Below are 20186 nucleotides of genomic sequence, written 5' to 3' on the forward strand. Positions count from 1 at the left end.
GGACTTTGGCTTGCCTTCATAACTTCATGGCGTCAGCCTTGAAGGGCACTTTCGACAGGTACTCTGAGTCGACCATTGCTAATGATGGTTGGTGTTTCTAGTCTAATTATGACAATGGCCAGAGGGCATTGTCAAGTGGAAGTAACTTGATTCACTCCCGGCAAAATACTAGTCTGCCGAGGGCTTCTACTCCAGGCTGATGGAGTAGGGCCAACCTTGGGTAGCATCTGGCAGATCGAGTTGCAATTTCCTACCACCAAAGATGAAAGTTGACATGATGTCATCCTCGGAACCTACCCATCACATAAGAACTACAGTGTGGAAAGTCTAGGTGACTATTCATAGGCTGCATCTCATACCTCGTACTTCATGCTCCAAATCGAGGCGGAACCGTCCTTAGGGAATTCCTATGGCAGAGGTCATTTCATGAAGCTCAAACCAAATCGCTAGATGAAATGAATTACCGACCTTTTGTGGAAGCCAGGAGTCGTTGACGTTGACATATTTCATTCATCCCATTTTAGGCGTCCAATGTGCAAATGCCGCATTCGCTGCATGAGCTCAACAGCAATTCTACGCTTCGCATCAAACTTCAGACCAGAACACAGACGCCAATTAGAAACACACAGACCAATGGAAATTTGAGCGGAACGTGACCCGAGGAAGGCATTTACGAAAAAATGCTCAAATCACTACGCGATGACATGTCCGAGCGGATCATGATTGGCTTCATCGCATCTCGACGATCTGATTAGGGACGATGAGAGGCATGAGTAACAGAAGTTGATCGGCTTGAGCCGCAATCTTCGAACCAGATTAGAGATACAGATACAGTGACAGTCTCGGGAGGTTTCTTTGGCATTACGCGGACCGGGTGGGTTGGGGCAAGGGGACCACCTTGGACGGCGGCCGCGGAGAGAGGGTGGGTCGAAACGGTTCCGCGACGTCAAGCCCTCGAAGTTGGCGGGCTGGAATTACGTGTTCTCCCACCCCCTCGGATAAGTCATAAGTGGTTGTTGTCACTTGTGTTTCCATGGTTGGCATTAACCTCTTGAGTATGCATTTGGGCGGCTCAATGTGCTTCAGCATGCTTGGTTCAGCTGAGCCGCGTGTAGTGGTTGGCAGCGAGTGAGCTGCTTGGTTGGGAGGTTTGTTTCAGGTAAGCGTTACAGATGACATGCTGAGCCGTGGTATGGCATATCCGTTGACCGTGTCTTTGATTGGGACGAGAACGATAGGACGAGAGGTGACTTTTGAGGAAGTAACAGGCGGTGACCCGAATTCGGGGTTGATGGGCTAGCTATCCACATTTTCCCCGTCCGGAAGAGGTAGGTCGACTGTTGTCAGTTCGTATTCAAAAAAGGGGACCCGCGTGTTTGATCATTTATCGAAGTTCAGCAGAGGTGTGGGTGAGAGATAGCTTGTGTGCGTGTGTGTGGAATCTGGGGGAAGTTTTGTGGTGTTAGTGCCTGGAGTAGAGGGCTGAGGACTTGGCCGTCGGTGTGGCGCGGCGTTGGGCCGGAAAGGCCGGCCGGCAGCTGTGTGGTGGCGGGAGGGGCATTTTGGTGAGACCTCTCCGGCAGAGGTGTCAGCCGGGAGGCTAAGTCGGCCGGTGGTAAAAACCCCCCAATCACGAGGTGGGCGGTGGTGGTATAGAGCCCTGTGGCGATGGCGTTGGCGAGGAGGCCTCTTGTGTTGAGGAATTTGTTAGATGCTTGAGACGTTGCTGGGGGTTGGGAAAAAGCATGACGGGCATTTCTGGTGTATACTGAGAGGTAGAATGGTGACTCTGGAGTAGTGACATGTGCTCGGTAACGTTCATGGGATTATCGGCTTTTAGAAGCAACTTGAATAACTCCTACGTAGTCAGCGTGAACCTGGGGGTATGCGTCCCATCGTACTTACTGTACGAAAAAAACAGACTAGAGCAGGGCTAGACGTAGAGACGGAAGACGGGAGACCTAGGGCTGCATCATCAGATCATGGCAAGGTGACGGGCAGCGCGTGTGTGAAGTGTGATTTGTGCGTGGTGGTCGTGATGGGGGATCGGGCGATGATGCAGCTGCTGCAAGCCCGGCGACTGCGAGGATGGGCCGTGTTGGGAAAACTGGGCCGATAAACTCCCCGAGACTTGGAGATGGTGGTACAGATATCGTCCGCTGTGTACAATGCCATACAGTATCCGTGCCTCCATACATAGAGCAAGATGAGTGCTTCAGCTGGGAGGTGGAACCTTATCAACATTGCCAGGCAATGTGTATAAGTGACCATGACGTTCTGTCTCCTTGATGTGTGACCCATGGGTGAGAGACTGGGCTCACTGGAGTCTGTCTCTCCAGACAGACAAGAGTGTGGTGAGGTGTAGATGTGATGAGAGAGAGGTACGGAGTACTGTGTGGATATATCTGAGAGTGGATGTACAAAGGTACATTGTCCTTTGTATCATCAGCTTAAAGTGACAAGAGTGAGTCTGAACCCGGGAATGCGAAATGATTGGCGCAGAGCAGAAATGAATCTTCACCACGGTGAAACAGTACGGTAGGAAAAAAAGTCCTAGGAAAGCCTTGGAGCCCCACGTCCGATCCAGGACTTTTTGCAGGTCGCTTGCTCTGCGAGTTTTTGTCTTCCCCTCTGTGAATCTGCAGGGCGCCGCCACAAGTTGTTGAATTGTTTCATTGCCTGCCAACTATTTGGCTGGTGACACCGAGATGCCTGAGATAGGACTAATAGAAGGCGACCGGTGTGGAAGAAACGGAACAGTCCAGCTGAGCTTTGCTGCCCTATGCGCCCATCTTCCCTGCTTTGCAAGATGCAAGTGAGTTCGCCAACCAGTGCGGCCTTTTCACTATAGCCTGGAATACGACATCAAACTTGTGCCATCCTAGAGCAGCTGGCCCTGGTTCTAGCCTCTAGGTACTCCGTACATACTGTAGGTATGCAGTTGCAGGCAGGCTGTAGCAGTGTAGGTAGGTATCCGCGCTGGCCTTACGGATACTGGGCATGAATACCCGCATGGGAGAGGGACAAACCTGGTAAGCGCACCCGCAGCGAGTGTTGTTGGGCATCAGAGGAAATGGGGATGATGAGACGCCGATGGATCCCCCCGAGGACGGTCGAAATAACATTGCGGATATCTTTGATGATCTTTGGCCTTAGCTACTAACCCTCGGATCAATGTGGGATTGCAGTGGCACGAGTGGTAAATGACGGGAATATGAGGGTAGGCAAAGTAAGGTAAGGTGCCTTAATTGAAATAATCGTCTGAATGTACCTTGCTTTTAGCTCGCCTGCCATCTTCACATCGAGTTACAGAGTTGCCTCGTCCGTGCCGGGTGCTTTCGTAACACCCCTCCATCACGGCAGGAAGCACCTCAGGCAAGGCAGGACTGCTGAGGTCGTCCCCCTCCCTCCCCTCCAAAAGAGATACATATCTAATACCTCAGGTAAGGTACCTTACCTTAGGCACCTTAGGTAGCAGTAGGTATTTCCCAATTCCCGTGCTCTCAGAGCGGGCAGCCCAAAGGCAGGCCGCAGCTCGGGGATTCAGGACTGGGAGTCAGGGTCGGAGGGATACTTTGTTTCTAAGTATCTTTTGGACCTATCAACACACAAAAGATACATCTTTCCCGGTACCCCGTCCTCTCCCGCTGCCCACCCGTCTCCTCGTCCTCCCTCACCCACCTCCACTCTGCCCGCCTGCGCACTGGCGGCCGCGAGAGACAGAGAGAGAGAGCGACCCCTCCCGAGAAACCCCCCCCGTCTTTGCGTCCCGTCCTGCTCCAAAACCCACTGACGACATCCTTCACCAACAGCCCAACCTGCGAAAAAACAACACCACCTCACGACTCGAGGGCTGGCTGCACCCACCGATCTTCTGTCGTGACAGTTCCGACAGACCGATCCTCCCGCTGTGCTAACCTACCCCGAGCCCCTCCGGCGCCGAACCTCCGGTATCCATCCATACGCATACTTCGCTACTGAACTTCGTACCCATCTCTTACCTACCTACCTCACTCCCGATCACCCTCGCCCTCTCTCTCTCCTCGCGTCGTATCCTATCAATACCATACCTCGCACCCACTACCTCGCCCACCTGCCACCTGCGCGACATTGAGGTGATCACAACAGAACGGGCGAGAGAATCTGCGTACATTATACCTAAACGCAGCAGTCGCTCCTCTAGGGCTGTTCTTGAACTTTCAAGTAGCTTCAAAGCTCATCCTTTTCCCCTCCAACCAAAAAAATAATCAACATCAACACAACGCATAGTTCCCGCGCGTGGAGTCGCGCAACCCCACCGTCACAATGAACGACGAAGATGCCATCCAAAACATCCTCAAAAAGATTGAGCGCGAAAAGGCTCTCCTCAACGCCGCCAATGCTATGAGAGCCCAGACAAACAACGAGGCCGTGCGATCACGACTCGACTCCCAGATGCGCGATGGCCGTCGAAACCTGCAGTTCTTCGAAGAGAAGCTTCGCGAGGCTCAGCTGCGTCGGGGTATGGACAACATGTCCATGGGATCTCCTTCCGGCGACGGCAGACCTCTGAGCGGCGACGTTGAGGATGCGCCCGCCCCTCCTCCCAAGGATGCGAATGCCTGGGCAGAGCGTGGCGGATATGGTGCCGGGAGCGCAACGTCGGGCGGCAATGTCCAGTACAGCCAGATTGGCGGCCACGCCGACCTGATGCCTCCCCGCCATCCTTATGCCAATCCAGGCCCCTCTTCCTCCATCCCTAAGCCGCGCCCCAACTTCACCAAGCTTGGTGCGCATTACCCCCGAAACCTTTTCAACGAACCTGAGTTGTTGACTATCCGCTGCAGATCTTATCAAATATGATACCCCGTATCTCGGTCCTCGTATTCAGCTCATGCTGTCGCAAATTCAGTTCAAGCTCAACGTGGAGGAGCAGTATCTCAAGGGAATCGAGAAGATGGTTCAGCTATACGGCATGGAAGGAGATCGCAAGAGCAAGGCTGATGCTGCCGCTAGAAGAGTCGAGAGCAAGCAGAAAATTCTTTTGTTGAAGCAGGCTATGAAGCGCTACGAGGAGTTGCACATCGACATGGACACATCTGATGCCCAGGATGGTACGTAAAATTTGGGAATTTTATGCTCGCGGAAATCTATCTCGTCGGACTGCTCCTGCTAACACTTCCTAGATGACTCTATCAACATGCCTAATCTCCGCAAGCCCCTCTCTGGCCAGCTCACCATTCGTGTCGGACAAATCAAGGATGTTGATCACGCGTCCATGAGTCGCTTTAGCCGAGGACCCGAGACTTTTATCGCCGTCAAGGTCGAAGACAACGTCGTCGCCCGCACGAGAGTGACCAGAACCGACAAGTGGGAAGCCGAGTACCATACCCTTGAAGTCGACAAGGCGAACGAAATCGAACTTACCGTATACGATAAGCCTGGCGAACATGCCATTCCTATTGCCATGCTCTGGGTCAGAATCTCCGACATCGCCGAGGAAATGAGAAGAAAGAGGATCGAAGCAGAGATAAACAGCTCTGGCTGGGTGTCGGCCGACCGTATGGGTGCTCCGCCGGCGCAATTCCCAATGAACCCCCAACAGCAGCAGCAGTCAATGGGCGGTCCCCCCCCCTCTCCCGGTGTTGGAGGACAGCAAGGTCAACAAGGACAACCTCCCATGGCGAACCCCCCGATCGCTCAGCAGCCCATCGATGGCTGGTTCAACCTCGAGCCTGCTGGCCAGATTCAACTATCCTTGGGATTCCTCAAGCAAAACAACGCTCGCCGCCCCGTCAACTTGCAAGGTCTCGGCCGTGTGGGTGCTGTTCGTCAGCGCAAGGAGGAGGTTCACGAGATGTACGGACACAAGTTTGTCCAACACCAGTTCTACAACATCATGCGCTGCGCCCTTTGCGGAGACTTCCTCAAGTATTCGACAGGCATGCAGTGCGAGGACTGCAAGTACACTTGCCACACTAAATGCTACTCTAGCGTTGTCACCAAATGTATCAGTAAGAGTAACGCTGAAACTGATCCGGACGAAGAGAAGATCAATCACCGCATCCCCCACAGATTCCAGGCCTTCTCAAACATGACAGCCAACTGGTGTTGCCACTGCGGTTACATTCTGCCATTTGGCAAGAAGAACTGCAGGAAATGTGCGGGTAAGTTTGCGAGAAGTACCAAACGGGCAAACTAAAGACAATGCTGACTTTTGAATAGAATGTGGCCTCACAGCACACGCGGCATGCGTACACCTTGTTCCTGACTTCTGTGGAATGTCAATGGCTGTGGCGAACCAGATTTTGGAGGGTATCAAGTCTACTAGAATGATCTCCAAGAACAAGACTTCCACGTCTCTTAGCGATCGGACGCTGCGGCAGAAGCCGACAAGCCCAACTAGCACTATCGGCTCTCCTCATAGTGGAGGCCAGCCGTATGCTGGAGGGTCACCGGAGGCAACTGAGGCTGCCAAGTTGATGTACCAACAGCAGCAGCAGCAGTCTCCGCCTGGCCAGCGACCAATGCACCCTGATCGTACTTCTTCAAGCACGGCAGCGGCGGCTGCAGCGACGGCGGCGATGAGCGGATCAATGGCTTCCCAGCAAAAGCCTCAGTCTCAGGACTACTCAAGTTACGGTGGACGCCCTGGGTACCCGGCTCAGGCAGAGCAACCAGACTCGTACAACAGCGGCGGCCCCAAGTACAACCCGGCAGACTACGCGCAAGTCAACCAGCAAGCTGGATACGGCCAACATCCTCCTGCGCAACAGCAACAACAGCAGCGACCTGTTCAGCAGCAGCCGCCGCAGCAGCAACAGCCTCCCCCTCAGCAGTACCAGCAGCCTCCCCAACAGCAAATGTACCAGCAGTCGCCCGTCTCCTCGCCTAAGCTGCAGGAGCCACCTCAAATCTCACCCATTGCATCAACTGGTGGTGTTCCTAGCTCTGGCGCTGGACGTAAGCCGTTGCCTTCCGCCACCGATCCAGGAACTGGTCAACGTATTGGCCTTGACCATTTCAACTTCCTGGCTGTGCTTGGTAAGGGTAACTTCGGAAAGGTCATGCTCGCGGAAACGAAGCGATCCAAGAGGCTTTATGCTATCAAGGTGTTGAAGAAGGAGTTCATCATTGAGAACGACGAAGTGGAGAGCATTCGCTCCGAGAAGAGAGTGTTCCTTATTGCCAACCGGGAGAGGCACCCATTCTTGACCAACCTTCACGCATGTTTCCAAACTGAGACACGTGTGTACTTCGTTATGGAGTACATTAGCGGTGGTGATCTCATGCTGCACATCCAGCGAGGCCAGTTTGGCACTAAACGAGCGCAGTACGTAATTCCTTGCCCATTCTCACCACGACATTTACTGACCAAATTCTAGATTCTACGCCGCCGAGGTTTGCTTGGCGCTCAAGTACTTCCACGAGAACGGTGTCATCTACCGTGATCTGAAGCTTGACAACATCCTTTTGACCTTGGATGGACACATCAAGATTGCCGATTACGGTCTTTGCAAGGAAGACATGTGGTTCGGCTCGACTACGAGCACCTTCTGCGGCACTCCAGAGTTTATGGCACCCGAGGTATACTCATCCGCCTTTCTTTACAAGACTCCTGCTGACTGTTGGTCCAGATTCTACTCGACAAGAAGTACGGCCGTGCCGTTGATTGGTGGGCATTTGGTGTCTTGATTTACCAGATGCTTCTCCAGCAATCACCCTTCCGAGGAGAGGACGAGGATGAGATTTATGATGCCATTCTCGCCGACGAGCCTCTGTACCCCATTCACATGCCCAGAGACTCTGTATCGATCCTTCAGAAGCTCCTGACCAGAGAGCCCGACCAGCGTCTTGGAAGCGGTCCCACGGACGCGCAGGAGATCATGAACCAGCCGTTCTTTAGGAACATCAACTGGGATGACATCTACCACAAGCGTGTTGCGCCGCCTTTCATGCCGCAGATCAAGAGCGCGACCGATACCAGCAACTTCGATTCTGAGTTCACAAGCGTTACACCCGTCTTGACCCCTGTCCAATCAGGTATGTATATCTACGTTGTCATCACGGAGATATCAGCAGCTAACCAGGCTATAGTCTTGTCGCAAGCCATGCAGGAAGAGTTCCGTGGTTTCTCTTACACTGCCGACTTTGATTAGAGCCATGATGGAAACTAGATTGGAAATGAACCCTGGATGTTGCTGGATCCTTTCAGTGACGTCTTTGAAGAGGGTGAGAAGGAAGTAGAATGCCGAGCAGGTACAGCGTGGATAAGCGCCAGCTCGATGTGTGCTATACAGGCACGTCCAGCACGAGCGATGCTTGTTGATGTTGCGTGAAGACGCTGCGCGTCGTCGGGGGTTGTGACGATAAACCGCAGGCGGAAAAAACGAAGTGACGGGCGAACACGATATATGAAGCAAAAAGTAGTATGGCCCCGACTGTTCACCATTGAACATTGGAAAAAGGGACCAAGTCGGCGGAATCGTGACTAGAGGTATATCAGCGAGGTTTTGCGCCACCCCTGCCGCAGCTTCTTTAATAGACGGAACATTCAGCGGATGACAAGATTGCTCGCCCCGTGTTTGCTGATGATCGATGTGGTTGTTTTTGTGCCAATATCGAAGAGGATGTTCCCTCCATGCTCTCTCTATATGGTATCATATTGTACAGATGAATTTACAATCACGTTCTAGTGGTGATGTGATCCTTTTTCTCTCTTCATGTCCTCCTCACCAGCAGCAACGCCAGAGCTGCCGCAAACGTCGCTCCAGCGGCAGCGCCCTCGAGAGCCAAGATGGACGCATCGCGCATGCGGAGATCGATGCGGCGCTCACTGTACAAATCAGCGATTTTCGCCTTTAGAAGCTCCGGGTCGGCGAGGAGCTCGCGCCATGATTCGCGCCATGATTTCGCCTCGGGGACTTGCGTTTCCAAGACCTCGAGCGCACTCGCGACCTCACGCTCCATCTCGTGCTGGACGGCCGGCTCCTCGACCTTGGCTGCCAGGAGCTCCTCCGCCTCCTCTGCTGATGTGGGTTCCGCCCCGGCTAGTGGTGTTTCTTCCTCCACTGCCGCAGCGGGTGTTGTCGTCCCTGTCGCCGCCATCGTGGACGCCATGTACGCGGCTACATCATCGGCAGTAGCGGCATCGTCATACGCCTCCCTCTGCGCCAACGCGGCTTTGAGCCCAGCCAGCTCGGCCGTCACGCCCTCGAGCACGGCTTTTTCTTCCTCGACGACGCCGCGGACTAGACGTCTGCGCTTCCACGGCTCTGCGATGAATTGCAGCACGATGAAGAGGAGCACGTTGACGCCCATCAGGCCCCAGGTTCCCCATGTCGACGCGCGCCGGATGCGGTCGGACCAGATCTGTTCCTCGTGGTAGCGTTTGAGTATCCCCGCGTTGAGCTGCTGGCCCAGAGCTTGCTCTGCGTGTTCTGCGTCGGTCAAGGCTTCGGACGCGGCGGCGACTTCTTGTTCGAGGGAGTGGTCTTGGCGGTAGAGCTGGGTGAAGCGCTCGAGGTCGGTGGGGGACCACATTTCCTTGCGCGCGAGCAAGGTTGTGACTTCGCGCTGGGTCGTTGCGCGCTTGGCGTTTGTGGTTTTGTAGGTTGTTCGGGCGGTGCGGACGAGGTCTTGGGCCTGGGCGAGGCGGGTTTCGAGGAGGGTGTTTTGGCGTTTGATTTCTTCGATGGGGGCGTAGCCGGTCAGGGTGTTTAGGGTTGTCGAGGCGGTTAGGAGGCGGGTTTGGGCTGTGTCCATTAGGTGGGAGAGTTTTTCGGAGAGGGCTGGGGGGAGGGCGGTGTAGATTTTCGTTGCTGTGTCTGGGAGGGGGTCGTCGGGAGATTGGTTTTTGGGGGGGTCGGGTTTGGGTGATGAGGAGGAGGAGGAGGAGGAGGAGCTCGTGGTGGTGTCATTGTCTGGTGTCGAGGACGAGGAAGAGGATGAGTCGGGAGCTGTGGAGGAGCTTGCAGTGGTCGCATCCGAGCTCTGGGCGGACGGGTCGCTGCTCGTCGTCGAGGAGGTCGAGGTCGGGGAAGCTTGCTTTGGCTCTTCCTTCGGCGGCGGAGGGGCGAAGATCGGTGGCAGATCCGAGTAGAACCGTCGAGAGGAGGGCGAGGACGACGACAATGTGAGGTTATGGCGCGGAGATGGCAGAGCCGCGAGGGTCCTCCATCGTGAGAGGTTTGCCGTTCCGAGGCGGGCGTGGACTAGGCGCGACGCCGGCCTGGCGATGGAGTGCATCCTCTCCCGTTGAAGGTTTGTCGGAATACGACGATGGTGGATAGAGAGAGCCGAGCTTCTCTGTTCCTTTCCTTGACAGCAAAGAAAGGACGGGAGAGAAAGTGGCCCAATTGGCGGGTTTGGGGGATGGGCCGAGGTGGTTCAAAACGGACGGGGAAGCCGGGTCGGCGGACGGAGGACGGGAGGGATTTTGGGAGAGGTTCACGAAAGTTTGGACGAGAAGTAAGGCAAGGTGGTTAGCTGCGGTCTTCTGGGGCGGAGCGAGTGGGCTTTTTCGGGGCTGGACTCGGCATCGTGTTGAGCGCACCGGGCGGGTCTGGCGCTGGTTTTCTGCCGGGAGAGGTTCAATTGGGGGCTTGGAGATGTTTCACCGCTTGCCGTTCCGGATATAGAAACTCCCGTCGGGCCGGTGCCGGGGTTGAAGGTGTGGAAAGTGGGGCGGTAGAAGGGCGAAGAAGACTGACGGTCCGGGATGTCTACCGAGCCGAGTTGTACTACTTTTGAATGAGTATCAATCTGGCAATAGACTTATGACGAGTAGCTTTCAAACTGGCTTGGCGTCAGCCTTTTCTCGAATTGTCGATAATGATAGCCTGAGTGTTAGTCGAAGAACTCGTTTACGTGATCTTGGCCGGTTTCTACGAAGAAGGCTCCTTGCTTCATGTTTGGTTTACTACTCAGTAGATAAGCCTCGAGATGGTGATGCAAAGGAAAGAAGAGTATTAATATTGAATGGAGCAAGCTTTGACTACAAGGAAAAGATTTTTTTTTAAAAAAAATCTTTTTTTTTTCTTACTGGGCTTCATGTGTCATTCAAGAAATCATGCCTTATTCTGAAAGTATCCTTGAGGTTTCTGCACCACACCCACGTGTTGTCACCCGCAACTAAGAATGGTCCCCGACTCGAAGACTAAGGTAATCCGCCAAGTACTCGCCTACAACGCCAGGTCATTATGCACCTATAATGCACTGAAGCAACTGCTACTTTACCCGGCCCGAGGCCGTTAGAGATGCGCTGTAGGCCAACATCTGCGCTCTCAGGGTCCATTGGTCGTGCGCTGACTCGTTGCAAGGGTCCGTCAAAGCGACGGTTGGACAAGAGGGGCGGATGTCGTCACTGGAGCGGGACTAATGGTGGATTTTCCCTCTTACTTGGACAAGTTTGCTAGACACTGGAAAGCATTACCTAGTGTTGGGAACTTGAGAAGAGTCTTACTCGCTGTATTCCAGCTCGATTCAAGGATGGGCCACAATGGTAGTAAGAAAGACTAATGAGTACAGCCAGTGGGAGGCGCGGAGTGCCTCAATTCGAACCCTCCGGCTGGGCATGTACCGTTGCTGTTCCACGTTGAGCATTGATGGATTTTTCTCAATGTGCATGTAAGGTACTCGCGCATACAAGGATCTGTAATCTGAACTAAATCTGTTGGCAATCCTCCGAGCCTTTTGGTTTTACCCCTCCCCCTCTATCCAAATTTCTAGTCCCTACAAACCTCCAAGACAGAAACACACAATTCCTCCCACCTGCCCACGAACCTACCGAGAAGCATTCACTTGTATTCTCACCATCATTCCAAGAATCGCACTCTTTGACATTTCTCTACTACACCGACACATCCAAGACCATCAAAATGGGCTCCCACGTCAGCGAAACCCCGGCCCTGGCCACGAACCCAAACTTCATCTTCTTCACCGACTTTGACGGCACAATCACCCTCGAAGACTCCAACGACTTCCTCACAGACAACGTAGGCTACGGCTACGAGAACCGCCGCGCCGGCAACGTCCTCGTCCTCGAGGGCAAGAAGCACTTCCGCGACAGCTTCCAGGAGATGATGGACTCGGTCAAGCTCCCTTTTGACCAGTGCATCGAGTACCTCAAGAAGAACGTCAAGCTCGACCCCGTCTTCAAGGAGTTCTACACCTGGTGCCGCGCCAACAACGTCCCCGTCGTGATTATCTCCGGCGGCATGCGGCCTATCATCCGCGCGCTGCTCGTGCAGTGGCTCGGCGAGGAGGAGGTCGATGGGCACATCCAGATTGTGAGCAACCAGGTTGCGCCGCGCGAGGGCAAGGCGAGCATCAACGAGGAGGGCGGGTGGCAGATTGTCTACCATGACGACAGCATCCACGGGCACGACAAGTCGATTGAGCTGCGCAAGTACTCTTCGCTGCCGGAGCGGCCCGTCATGTTTTATGCTGGTGATGGTGTTTCTGATCTGTCTGCTGCGCGCGAGACGGATTTGTTGTTTGCCAAGCGCGATAAAGGTGAGACTCATTTTACCCCGCCCCCGCCATCGTTCATTCTGTTTGTTGCGATATCGGCTCTCGACGGGACGTCACTGACAGGATTGATAGATCTCGTCGCGTACTGCGAAAAGGAGGGCATCTCCTTTGTCACCTTTAACGACTTCTCCGATATCTTGTCTACGGTTAAGCAGATTGTTGAGGGCAAGCTCAGCGTCAAGGACGCCGCGCGGGGACGTATCCACTAGACGACGAACGAAACGCCGAATGATGGACATATACAGAAATACAAGAGGTGCTTCTAGAAAGGAAGAGAACAGAGGCGGTATAGATACCAATAAAGCGAGGACGGGAGAACAAGGATTTTCCTTTTCTGATATTAGATATAGACATAGACTGGGTCTACGGGATATACAACGAGCAATGCCTCACTATTGCGTTTGATTTTGTTTTACATATGTACAGCTTGTTTGATATTGATGCGATGCCAGTGGGGATCAAAAATCCCCGATCCGGATTGTGTTAATACTCATACTCATCCTGTCTATCATTAGAACCAATTCCCAAAATACTTCAAGCTCTGGGGCCCTTCCCGTCAGCCATATAGTTTGTCGACCATAGCTAGTGGGTGGTTGGTCATTGGGATCTACCCCATGTGCCACAACTTCTACAAAGCACTCATACACTCCTCTTCCTGTCGTGCGGCACACCATACCACGAAGCCATCATCAGGGCAAACAAGCCAATCGCAATCGGATGCAATACCCAAGGCCCAGCAGCCTGCGCAACCATACCCGTCGTAAACGGCGCCACCGCACCCCCGGAGCTTCCAAACGCACTAATCACTCCCATTCCATTCACCCTCTCCGTCCTCGTCATCCCCCTCATGAAGACGGCCGCCGCGCACGGGTAAATCGGCCCCAGCAACAACCCGACAATCGCAACCGATACGGCGGGGCCGACGACGTTGGGCACCAGCCACACGAGCAGCTGGAAGACGGCCGCACCGACGGTGGCGAGGAACACGAACAGCTTCTCGCCGACGCGGTGGGCCGGGTGCGAGAGGCAGAGCCGGCCGATGGTGATGCCCGCCCAGAAGCCGGCCGTGACGTAGCCCACGGATTCCGGGTTGCCGTTGCGCGTCGCGATGAGGAAGGAGATGACCCAGCCAGAGATGGAGACCTCTGCGCCCTGGTAGGCGAAGACGAAGAGGGCTCCCAGGAGGACGATGCGAATTTTGAGGGCGGTGAACATGCTCAGGAGCTGGGAGGACGACGACGTATTGGCTGCTGCTGCGGCCTCGGCGGCGGGCGTAGGTTGGGCGCCGCCGGCGGGGAGGTCCCGCTCGTAGTGCCAGAACGTGTAGGTCGAGAACACGCCGTTGAAGATAGCGAGGCCGAGGGGGATAAAGTAATACGTGCTCCACCTTGCCTTCGCAGCCGTGACGAGCGCGGTAGCAATCAAAGGCCCGACGGTGCCGCCGGCCCCGTAGGCGCCGTGCATGAAGCCGAGTGCGGTGGTGGCGTTGCGGAGGGAGCCGCAGAAGACGTTGTTGACGGCGAGGGTGATGGACATGCCGAAGCCGATGAGGAAGAAGGAGACGACGACGACGGGGAAAGGGGCCTGGGCGAGGATGGGCGCGTAGGCGATTGTGATGATGGACTGGGCGAGGGCGAGGAGGCGGGCGCGGCCGAGCTTGAGGCGTAGGGATTCGAGGAAGACGGCGCCGAAGATGAAGCCGAAGGCGTTGCCTATGAAGATCAGGGATACGATCGCGTAGCCGATATCGTAGTGTCTGGTTTGTGTTAGTCTGTCGTTCTCACGGACTCACTGGGCGGGCTTAGGTATGGGGGACTCACTTCTCCATGTAGGGGATCAAGGCACCCGGCGCGCTGTCGTTGAGCCCGTTGCCAAAGTTCATGAGACACGACGCTGCCATGCGGTAGCGGTTCATGTGCGGGTCGGTGATGCTCTGCAAGACGTCAAAGGCCGTCGGCGTCGAGGGCCGGCTCATCTCGATATCGCTTCCGGAGCCGGGGGTCCGGGACGGCGATTGTGCCCGGGAAGGGCCGGCGCTGCCCCGCGGCGTCCCGGCCCTGCTCTTGTTGTTGTTGTAGTTGGCTGTGGTGGTGTCGATACGGGCGAGCTCGATGGAGGACCCGTCGCGGTGGTGTGGTGCGCCCGGGTAGGTTCGCGGGACGGCCTTGGCGGGGGCGGCGGGGAGGAGAGGAGGGTGGGCGTCTAGGTCGCGGGATTCGACCTCGACGAGGGTCTTGAACATTGAGGCCTCCATGTTTGGTGTCTAGCGTACGGGACTTGGCTGAATTGGGTTCAGGGTTCTGGTAGGAACACGCTGGCCAAGGCCTTGGTTGAGGGAAGTGAGAGTGGGAAGTTGACAATGTGGGAGGGATGTAATAAAGGTTCAAGAATCTGTTAGAGGAACTAGAAAGATAAGTGAGTCACCAAGGTACCTCAGTCAGGTAGTGAAAGCTTTTACAAATACGGCAGGTAATCGGGGGGTTAAAAGGCTAGAGGACCACCCGAGGAGGTAGTAAAAATGTACAGTAATTAGAAATCTCACGATAGTAGCAGCCACCGTGGATCCTTGACAAAACTGTTCAACTTTCCAAGAGCGTCATGGCGTCTAAGGTGTGCGAGCCTCCCTGACCCTTTCACCTTGCGGGTCGGAGGGGTTCATTATCTTAAGCCTATGAACAAGAGGCATATGCAGGGTTCAGATAGTCCTGCATGCTTCCCCACCTGACTTTGAAAGAAAAAGACGGGATAAAAAAACTTGCAAGGCTCGTGAGAGGGAAGAAGATGGGGACCTGGTCTTGTGGACTTGCGGCCTGTGTACTCTGGCCGGCGAGCTGGAGTTGGTCTAGCCTCCTTGATGGCATTCGATAACTATCCCCGGTTGGAAACACAGACATGTGGGGGACGGACCGATTGCGATTGGGGATGGATTCGAGACGGTGTGAAAGCAGACGGGCTGCTGCAGCGATACGAATACAAGACTTGTTGGTGACGACGACTGTTCTCTATCCACTTGAAAACATTGAGTTCGGATCATGAGCGAGCTGTTGTGTCACGAGCAATGATTGATCAGCAAGAATCGTCGGAGCAAGGTGAGCACTAGGTACGGGAGGTTGGGGAGGGAAGGAAAATGGTTTCCAGATTCTAGTCTCGACTGATCGCGGATGGCGGACCCGAGACCGCGTGGGAAAACGCAAGTTAGCGCGGCCAGGTGGTCGGTGTTGCTAGAATCCTGTCCCCGGGGCGCGGAGAAGCTCCGCCGGCAGAAGCTCGGTTCGTCTGCGGGGGAGCGCCGGTTGAAGCTCCCGGTGTTTTGCCATGCTTATTCCCCGTAGCCCTTCTGATGCCTGGAGTGATACCAAATACATTGATTATGTTTTCAAAGGCTTCAATGACTTAGCATTGTCTAGTTAGATGTTTCAATTTATTTCCAAGTCTGGTGGTTGGATTGACTTAATTCTTCTTCATGGCTCTCCAGAGAAAGAACCTGAGCTCTCAAGTGCCCGGAGTACGTACTCCACAAAGTAAACACCCCGCCTCCATCCTCCAAAAAACAATCCCTAGACGGAAAAATTACCCCACCATTGTCACTCACCACCAGAAAAAAAAAGTTCCCTGATCCCATCATCTTGCTCAGTCTCGAACATCCTAGCAGCCAGCCATAAACCCAATGGGCAAACCAAAGCGCTCCGCCCTCCAGGCGGCCGAAGACACCCTGACTCCTCCCGCAACCCTGGAAAAGAACCAGGCCATCGTGCGCGTCGTCAAGGCCGAGGGCAACAACCTCTACGCCTGCGAGCTGCCCAACAAGAAGGACTTTATCCTGGAGCTCGCCCAGCGCTTCCGCAACACGATCTGGATCAAGCGCGGCGGCTTCGTCTTGGCCGAGAAGTACGAGGAGAATGACGGGCGCGTCATGGGCGAGATTATCAACGTCGTTCGCGACGAGAAGGCCTGGCGCAAGCAAGCTTACTGGTGAGCTTTCCCACACTATTTGCAGATGTATGTGCTCTTCACTTCGGTTACTGACTGATGAATTGCCAGGCCCAAGGAGTTTGTAAAGACGAACACGTACGAGGACAGCGACGAAGAAGAGTCCAATGTGGGCAAGATGCCGCCATCCGATTCCGAGGACGACTACTGATGCGAGATGCGACTTTTTACATGACTTGAACGATTTCCCCTATTCAAGCACCACCACCATTGCTATCGCATCACCGCTTCTTCGACTCCGGCTTTTCGGCCGGCGCACCCTCATCTGCCGTGCCGAACCACGTAGCCGCCACGGTGACCGCCATGACGCCCACGACAACCTCCGAACTCAGGTCGGTACTGGGATACACGTTCCACGCCCACTCCTGCGCCGCCCAGAGGATATACACCACGTAAAAGGGGAGACCGCTGCGCCAGAGGAGGTACGGCGTCGACCAGGCTAGATAGGCGTAGAACTGGTAATGGAGAGACCGGGCAAAGAGGAGGCCCATGACATTGGCCGAGAGGATCGTGGTTAGGATGTAGCGCGGCGTCACCCGGCTGGCCACCTGGGCCTCCTCCAGCGCCGAGAAGGGGGATTTGCCTCGGAGCATCGCCGGGAGGAGGGACGACAAGGGTCTCTGCATGGGCTTGAGCCACCGCGTAAAAACAAAGACGAGCAGGGCCGTCGCGTGCAGTCCCAGTAGTGCAATTGAAAAGGGCTTGCTGAGGAACGTCTCCTCGCCCACGAAGCGCCAATTGACCGTCCACTTGAAGAAGAATTGCCGTGACAGCTCAAATGCACGACCGAGGTACCCCTTGGCGTTGTTCGAGAAGAAGGGGATCCCAATGACGATTTGCACCTGTGCCATGAGCCATGCCGCGCGTAGACTTCCACCAAAGCCGCGTCCGAGGAAGAGCACGATTCCCACGGCGGGGAGGACGAGCAGCAGTGACATTTTGATTCCCAGGCCCCAGCTGTATAGGATCGCGCCCGGTGTCCAAAGTCGCTTCTGGAAGAAGAAGATGGCGAGCCAGAGGAAGAGGGTCGCGAAGCAGTCGTTGAAGCAGCGCAGAACAAAGACGCTGTGGAGGCGCTTCGAAAGGATCAGGAGCGGGAAGATGTAGGGCGGGACCTGGTCGTGGGAGAGAATCGTCAGCATTCAATTGTCTAGCTAACCGTGGTCCTGGGGCAGGAGCAGATGGCGTACCTTTGCTTGCCAGTAGCAGGCCATTACGACGGCAAGAGTCGCCAGGTATAGGATCGCAAACAGCTGCTGGGCGAGGAAGATGTTCTTGCCCTCGTCGGTGAGGTAGTATAGGCCCGTGTATGTGTACACGTGGGCGGCAGGGTATACGAGCGGTCCGGTGCCGCCTTTGATCTTGGTATAGTCGCGTTCGCCCGATACGTATTGGGAGATTTGCTCCATGTAGGCTACCCAGTCGATTTCTGTATCTACAGTGCCACAATTAGTACTCTGTCACTTTCATTCGGAAGTTGGTCGCTGCTTACAGGGGATCTTCCAGATGATGAGCCCACAAAGGACAGCATCTAGCGCAAGAAGGACGGGTGGTATGGCCTTGGAGAGTGCATGCCGGCCATTGGCAACATCCAGCACAAAGCGAGATGCCTGCACGTAGATTGGGGGCGCTGGCTCGGCCATGGTGAGGCTTCACAGGCTGAATTGCGCAGGTTGGGAAAGCTTGGTGATGCACAGGAAAGCTTCTGAAAGCTGTCGCCAACGGCAGGTGGAGGTTGCACTCGTGGCTGCAGGGTCCAAGTTGCACGGTGCCGCCTTTGCCATCTTGGGGGCAGATCACACTGTGGTACAAGAAGCAACTATTGTCAGATGGCTTTGGTTTGTCAATGTCAGCTTATTGCTCATTATTGTTTCTTCTAATTCTTTATTTCGCTTCATATAAACCAATTGCCATTCTTCAAACTCAAATCCAACCTCAAGATGCAAAAAGCCTACAACTTGCTTGGCCGGTCCCAGGAAAAGAGCTTGGGTTCAGCACCCAGATTCTCCCCCTTCTCCGCCCGGATCTTGTTCACCAACTCAACAACACCCTCAGCCGTGCCATAGGACCCCTGGTATCCCCATCCAGCATGGCCGTAGTGGTGCACAATCGGCGTGCCATCCGCCAACGTCGTCTTGTCAATCTCGAGCCTGAGCCCGCCCTCGCGGTACGGCCGCAGACCGACGCCGTGGCGGATGATGCTCAGCGCCTCGATGCCCTTGCCGCCCGTCAAGCTGGGACACAGCTCGACGCACCGCTTCATGATGCGGATCGCAATGTTGGGGTCCGGATTGGCGTCCCAATTGCCCTTGTCGTACGTCCCGCCCAGGATCGTCCCGCCGCCCGCCGCCCGCGTCATCATGTAACACACCTCTGTCGGCCCGTCGTCCGTGCCGGAGATGGTGGCCATCGGCTCGACCTCGTTGCGCACGACGACAACCTGCCCGCGCGCGGGGATGACCTTTTTGTCCTCCACGCCGCCCAGCTTGCACGCCAGAAGGCCGGCGCTGTTGACGATGATGTCGGCGGGCTTGCCCGAGTGGTGCAGCGCCGTCAGCTCGTTGACGTGGGCTACGTCGCCGCGCTTGAAGACGACGCCGTTCTTGCGGCACTGGCCTACGAGGTAGGGCAGGTAAAGCGCCGTGTTGATGCAAACCGAGGTGAACTCAGAACCGGAATAGGCGTTGGACGGCAGCTCATCCTTTGCGAGCTCCCGGTAGTCAGGGAGGACGTTGCGGTACCACGGGTCGACGGCGTAGAGCGCGTCGTAGGGATTGCCGCCGGCCTCCATGTCCTTCTTGCGTCTGAAGACGCGGCTCTCTGGATATAAAGGTCAGTATTCTAGGGGTTTCGTGCACGGTGGCAGCATTTTGGGCTCTGAATACACACTTTGAAAGTGAATACCGGCCTCGGGGACCTCGGCGGCGAGACGGTTCAGCTCAGGCCACGTCCTGCGCTCCCATCTGCTATCAAGCTCTAGGGCCATGCTGTGAATCTAGCTTTAGTTCCATGTTCCCTCGCGTCGAGGGAGGTGCGTGATCTTACGGCAACATATTGGCGCCAGCCCACGGCGAGGTGTACTCGATATCATAGTCGCCTGGCATGTGCTTGGAGATTACGGTTATGGAGTTGCCTTTGCTCTTGGATAGCAGCAGGGCGGCGGTCAGGCCAGAGACGCCAGCGCTGGACACGGTAAGTGACTGGATATTGAGATGGCCTGGTGTCTGCTTACCCGAGCACAACAATCTTGTTGGTCATTGTGAGATGTCTTGGTCGCGATATAAGCTATCAACTCAGAATGCCCCGATTGTCTTTCAAGCAAGGTTGGTAAGTCGGAGATGTATAGGCATATATAGAAGTAAGTACCTGGATGAAGGTATTGTTGGTTGCAGGCTTCTTTATCTTTGAACGTAATTGGGCAGTTTAGATATGCCCAGCTTCAAGGAATTATGTATCAATCAGGAGGATTAACTTGAAGCTTTAAACATGTCAACCAACGCCTTTTGGTGACTTGTGTCTACATGTACTCACACTATCGCGCCATGTTTATCTCCCAATTGACACCATGTTGTCGATTCAGGGCGCCCCCCCTCCCCGCGGGCAAGTGTCCCCGCCCACGCCGAGCCGAAAACCGGCGCGGGGCCCATCGGTCAGGAACTTTCCTATTGATTTTTTTTTATCTC

General features: G+C 55.0%; 7 protein-coding genes across 7 annotated transcripts; 3 read left to right on the forward strand and 4 right to left on the reverse strand.

Moving 5' to 3' along the window:
* Positions 1-3622: 3622 nt before the first annotated feature.
* Positions 3623-8535, forward strand: HER10_EVM0003014 (calcium-independent protein kinase C). Its single transcript, XM_035472703.1, has 7 exons — positions 3623-4768; positions 4827-5093; positions 5166-6146; positions 6205-7312; positions 7365-7566; positions 7617-8022; positions 8077-8535. The coding sequence occupies exons 1-7, from the start codon at positions 4306-4308 to the stop codon at positions 8136-8138; spliced, it is 3489 nt and encodes a 1162-aa protein (XP_035331318.1). The 5' UTR covers positions 3623-4305; the 3' UTR covers positions 8139-8535.
* Positions 8536-8591: 56 nt separating this feature from the next.
* HER10_EVM0008615 (She9/Mdm33 family protein) lies at positions 8592-10582 on the reverse strand. The gene has a single exon (XM_035478130.1). It carries the CDS (start codon positions 10225-10227, stop codon positions 8701-8703), a length of 1527 nt encoding a protein of 508 aa, XP_035331674.1. The 5' UTR covers positions 10228-10582; the 3' UTR covers positions 8592-8700.
* A 1050-nt stretch (positions 10583-11632) lies between these two features.
* On the forward strand, positions 11633-13166 carry HER10_EVM0001353 (2,3-diketo-5-methylthio-1-phosphopentane phosphatase). Its single transcript, XM_035471103.1, has 2 exons — positions 11633-12495; positions 12586-13166. Exons 1-2 carry the CDS (start codon positions 11859-11861, stop codon positions 12720-12722), a joined length of 774 nt encoding a protein of 257 aa, XP_035331208.1. The 5' UTR covers positions 11633-11858; the 3' UTR covers positions 12723-13166.
* Positions 13018-15338, reverse strand: HER10_EVM0009572 (major facilitator superfamily transporter). Its single transcript, XM_035479057.1, has 2 exons — positions 14334-15338; positions 13018-14269 (listed from the first exon to the last, which is right to left on the reverse strand). Exons 1-2 carry the CDS (start codon positions 14765-14767, stop codon positions 13153-13155), a joined length of 1551 nt encoding a protein of 516 aa, XP_035331728.1. The 5' UTR covers positions 14768-15338; the 3' UTR covers positions 13018-13152.
* Positions 15339-16086: 748 nt separating this feature from the next.
* HER10_EVM0011343 (uncharacterized protein) lies at positions 16087-18189 on the reverse strand. The gene is made up of 3 exons (XM_035480776.1): positions 17996-18189; positions 17694-17938; positions 16087-17618 (listed from the first exon to the last, which is right to left on the reverse strand). Exons 1-3 carry the CDS (start codon positions 18144-18146, stop codon positions 16725-16727), a joined length of 1290 nt encoding a protein of 429 aa, XP_035331847.1. The 5' UTR covers positions 18147-18189; the 3' UTR covers positions 16087-16724.
* On the forward strand, positions 16181-16654 carry HER10_EVM0000897 (translation initiation factor 1A/IF-1; the record flags this gene model as incomplete). The annotated part of the gene is made up of 2 exons (XM_035470664.1): positions 16181-16485; positions 16555-16654. The coding sequence occupies 2 exons, from the start codon at positions 16181-16183 to the stop codon at positions 16652-16654; spliced, it is 405 nt and encodes a 134-aa protein (XP_035331179.1).
* Positions 18190-18454: 265 nt separating the features above from the next.
* Positions 18455-19761, reverse strand: HER10_EVM0001278 (FAD dependent oxidoreductase; the record flags this gene model as incomplete). The annotated part of the gene is made up of 4 exons (XM_035471033.1): positions 18455-19323; positions 19393-19490; positions 19549-19686; positions 19736-19761. The coding sequence occupies 4 exons, from the start codon at positions 19759-19761 to the stop codon at positions 18455-18457; spliced, it is 1131 nt and encodes a 376-aa protein (XP_035331203.1).
* Positions 19762-20186: the final 425 nt, after the last annotated feature.

This window comes from Colletotrichum scovillei (genome assembly GCF_011075155.1).
Source record: "Colletotrichum scovillei strain TJNH1 chromosome Unknown Contig00007, whole genome shotgun sequence".
Lineage (NCBI taxonomy): Eukaryota > Fungi > Ascomycota > Sordariomycetes > Glomerellales > Glomerellaceae > Colletotrichum > Colletotrichum scovillei.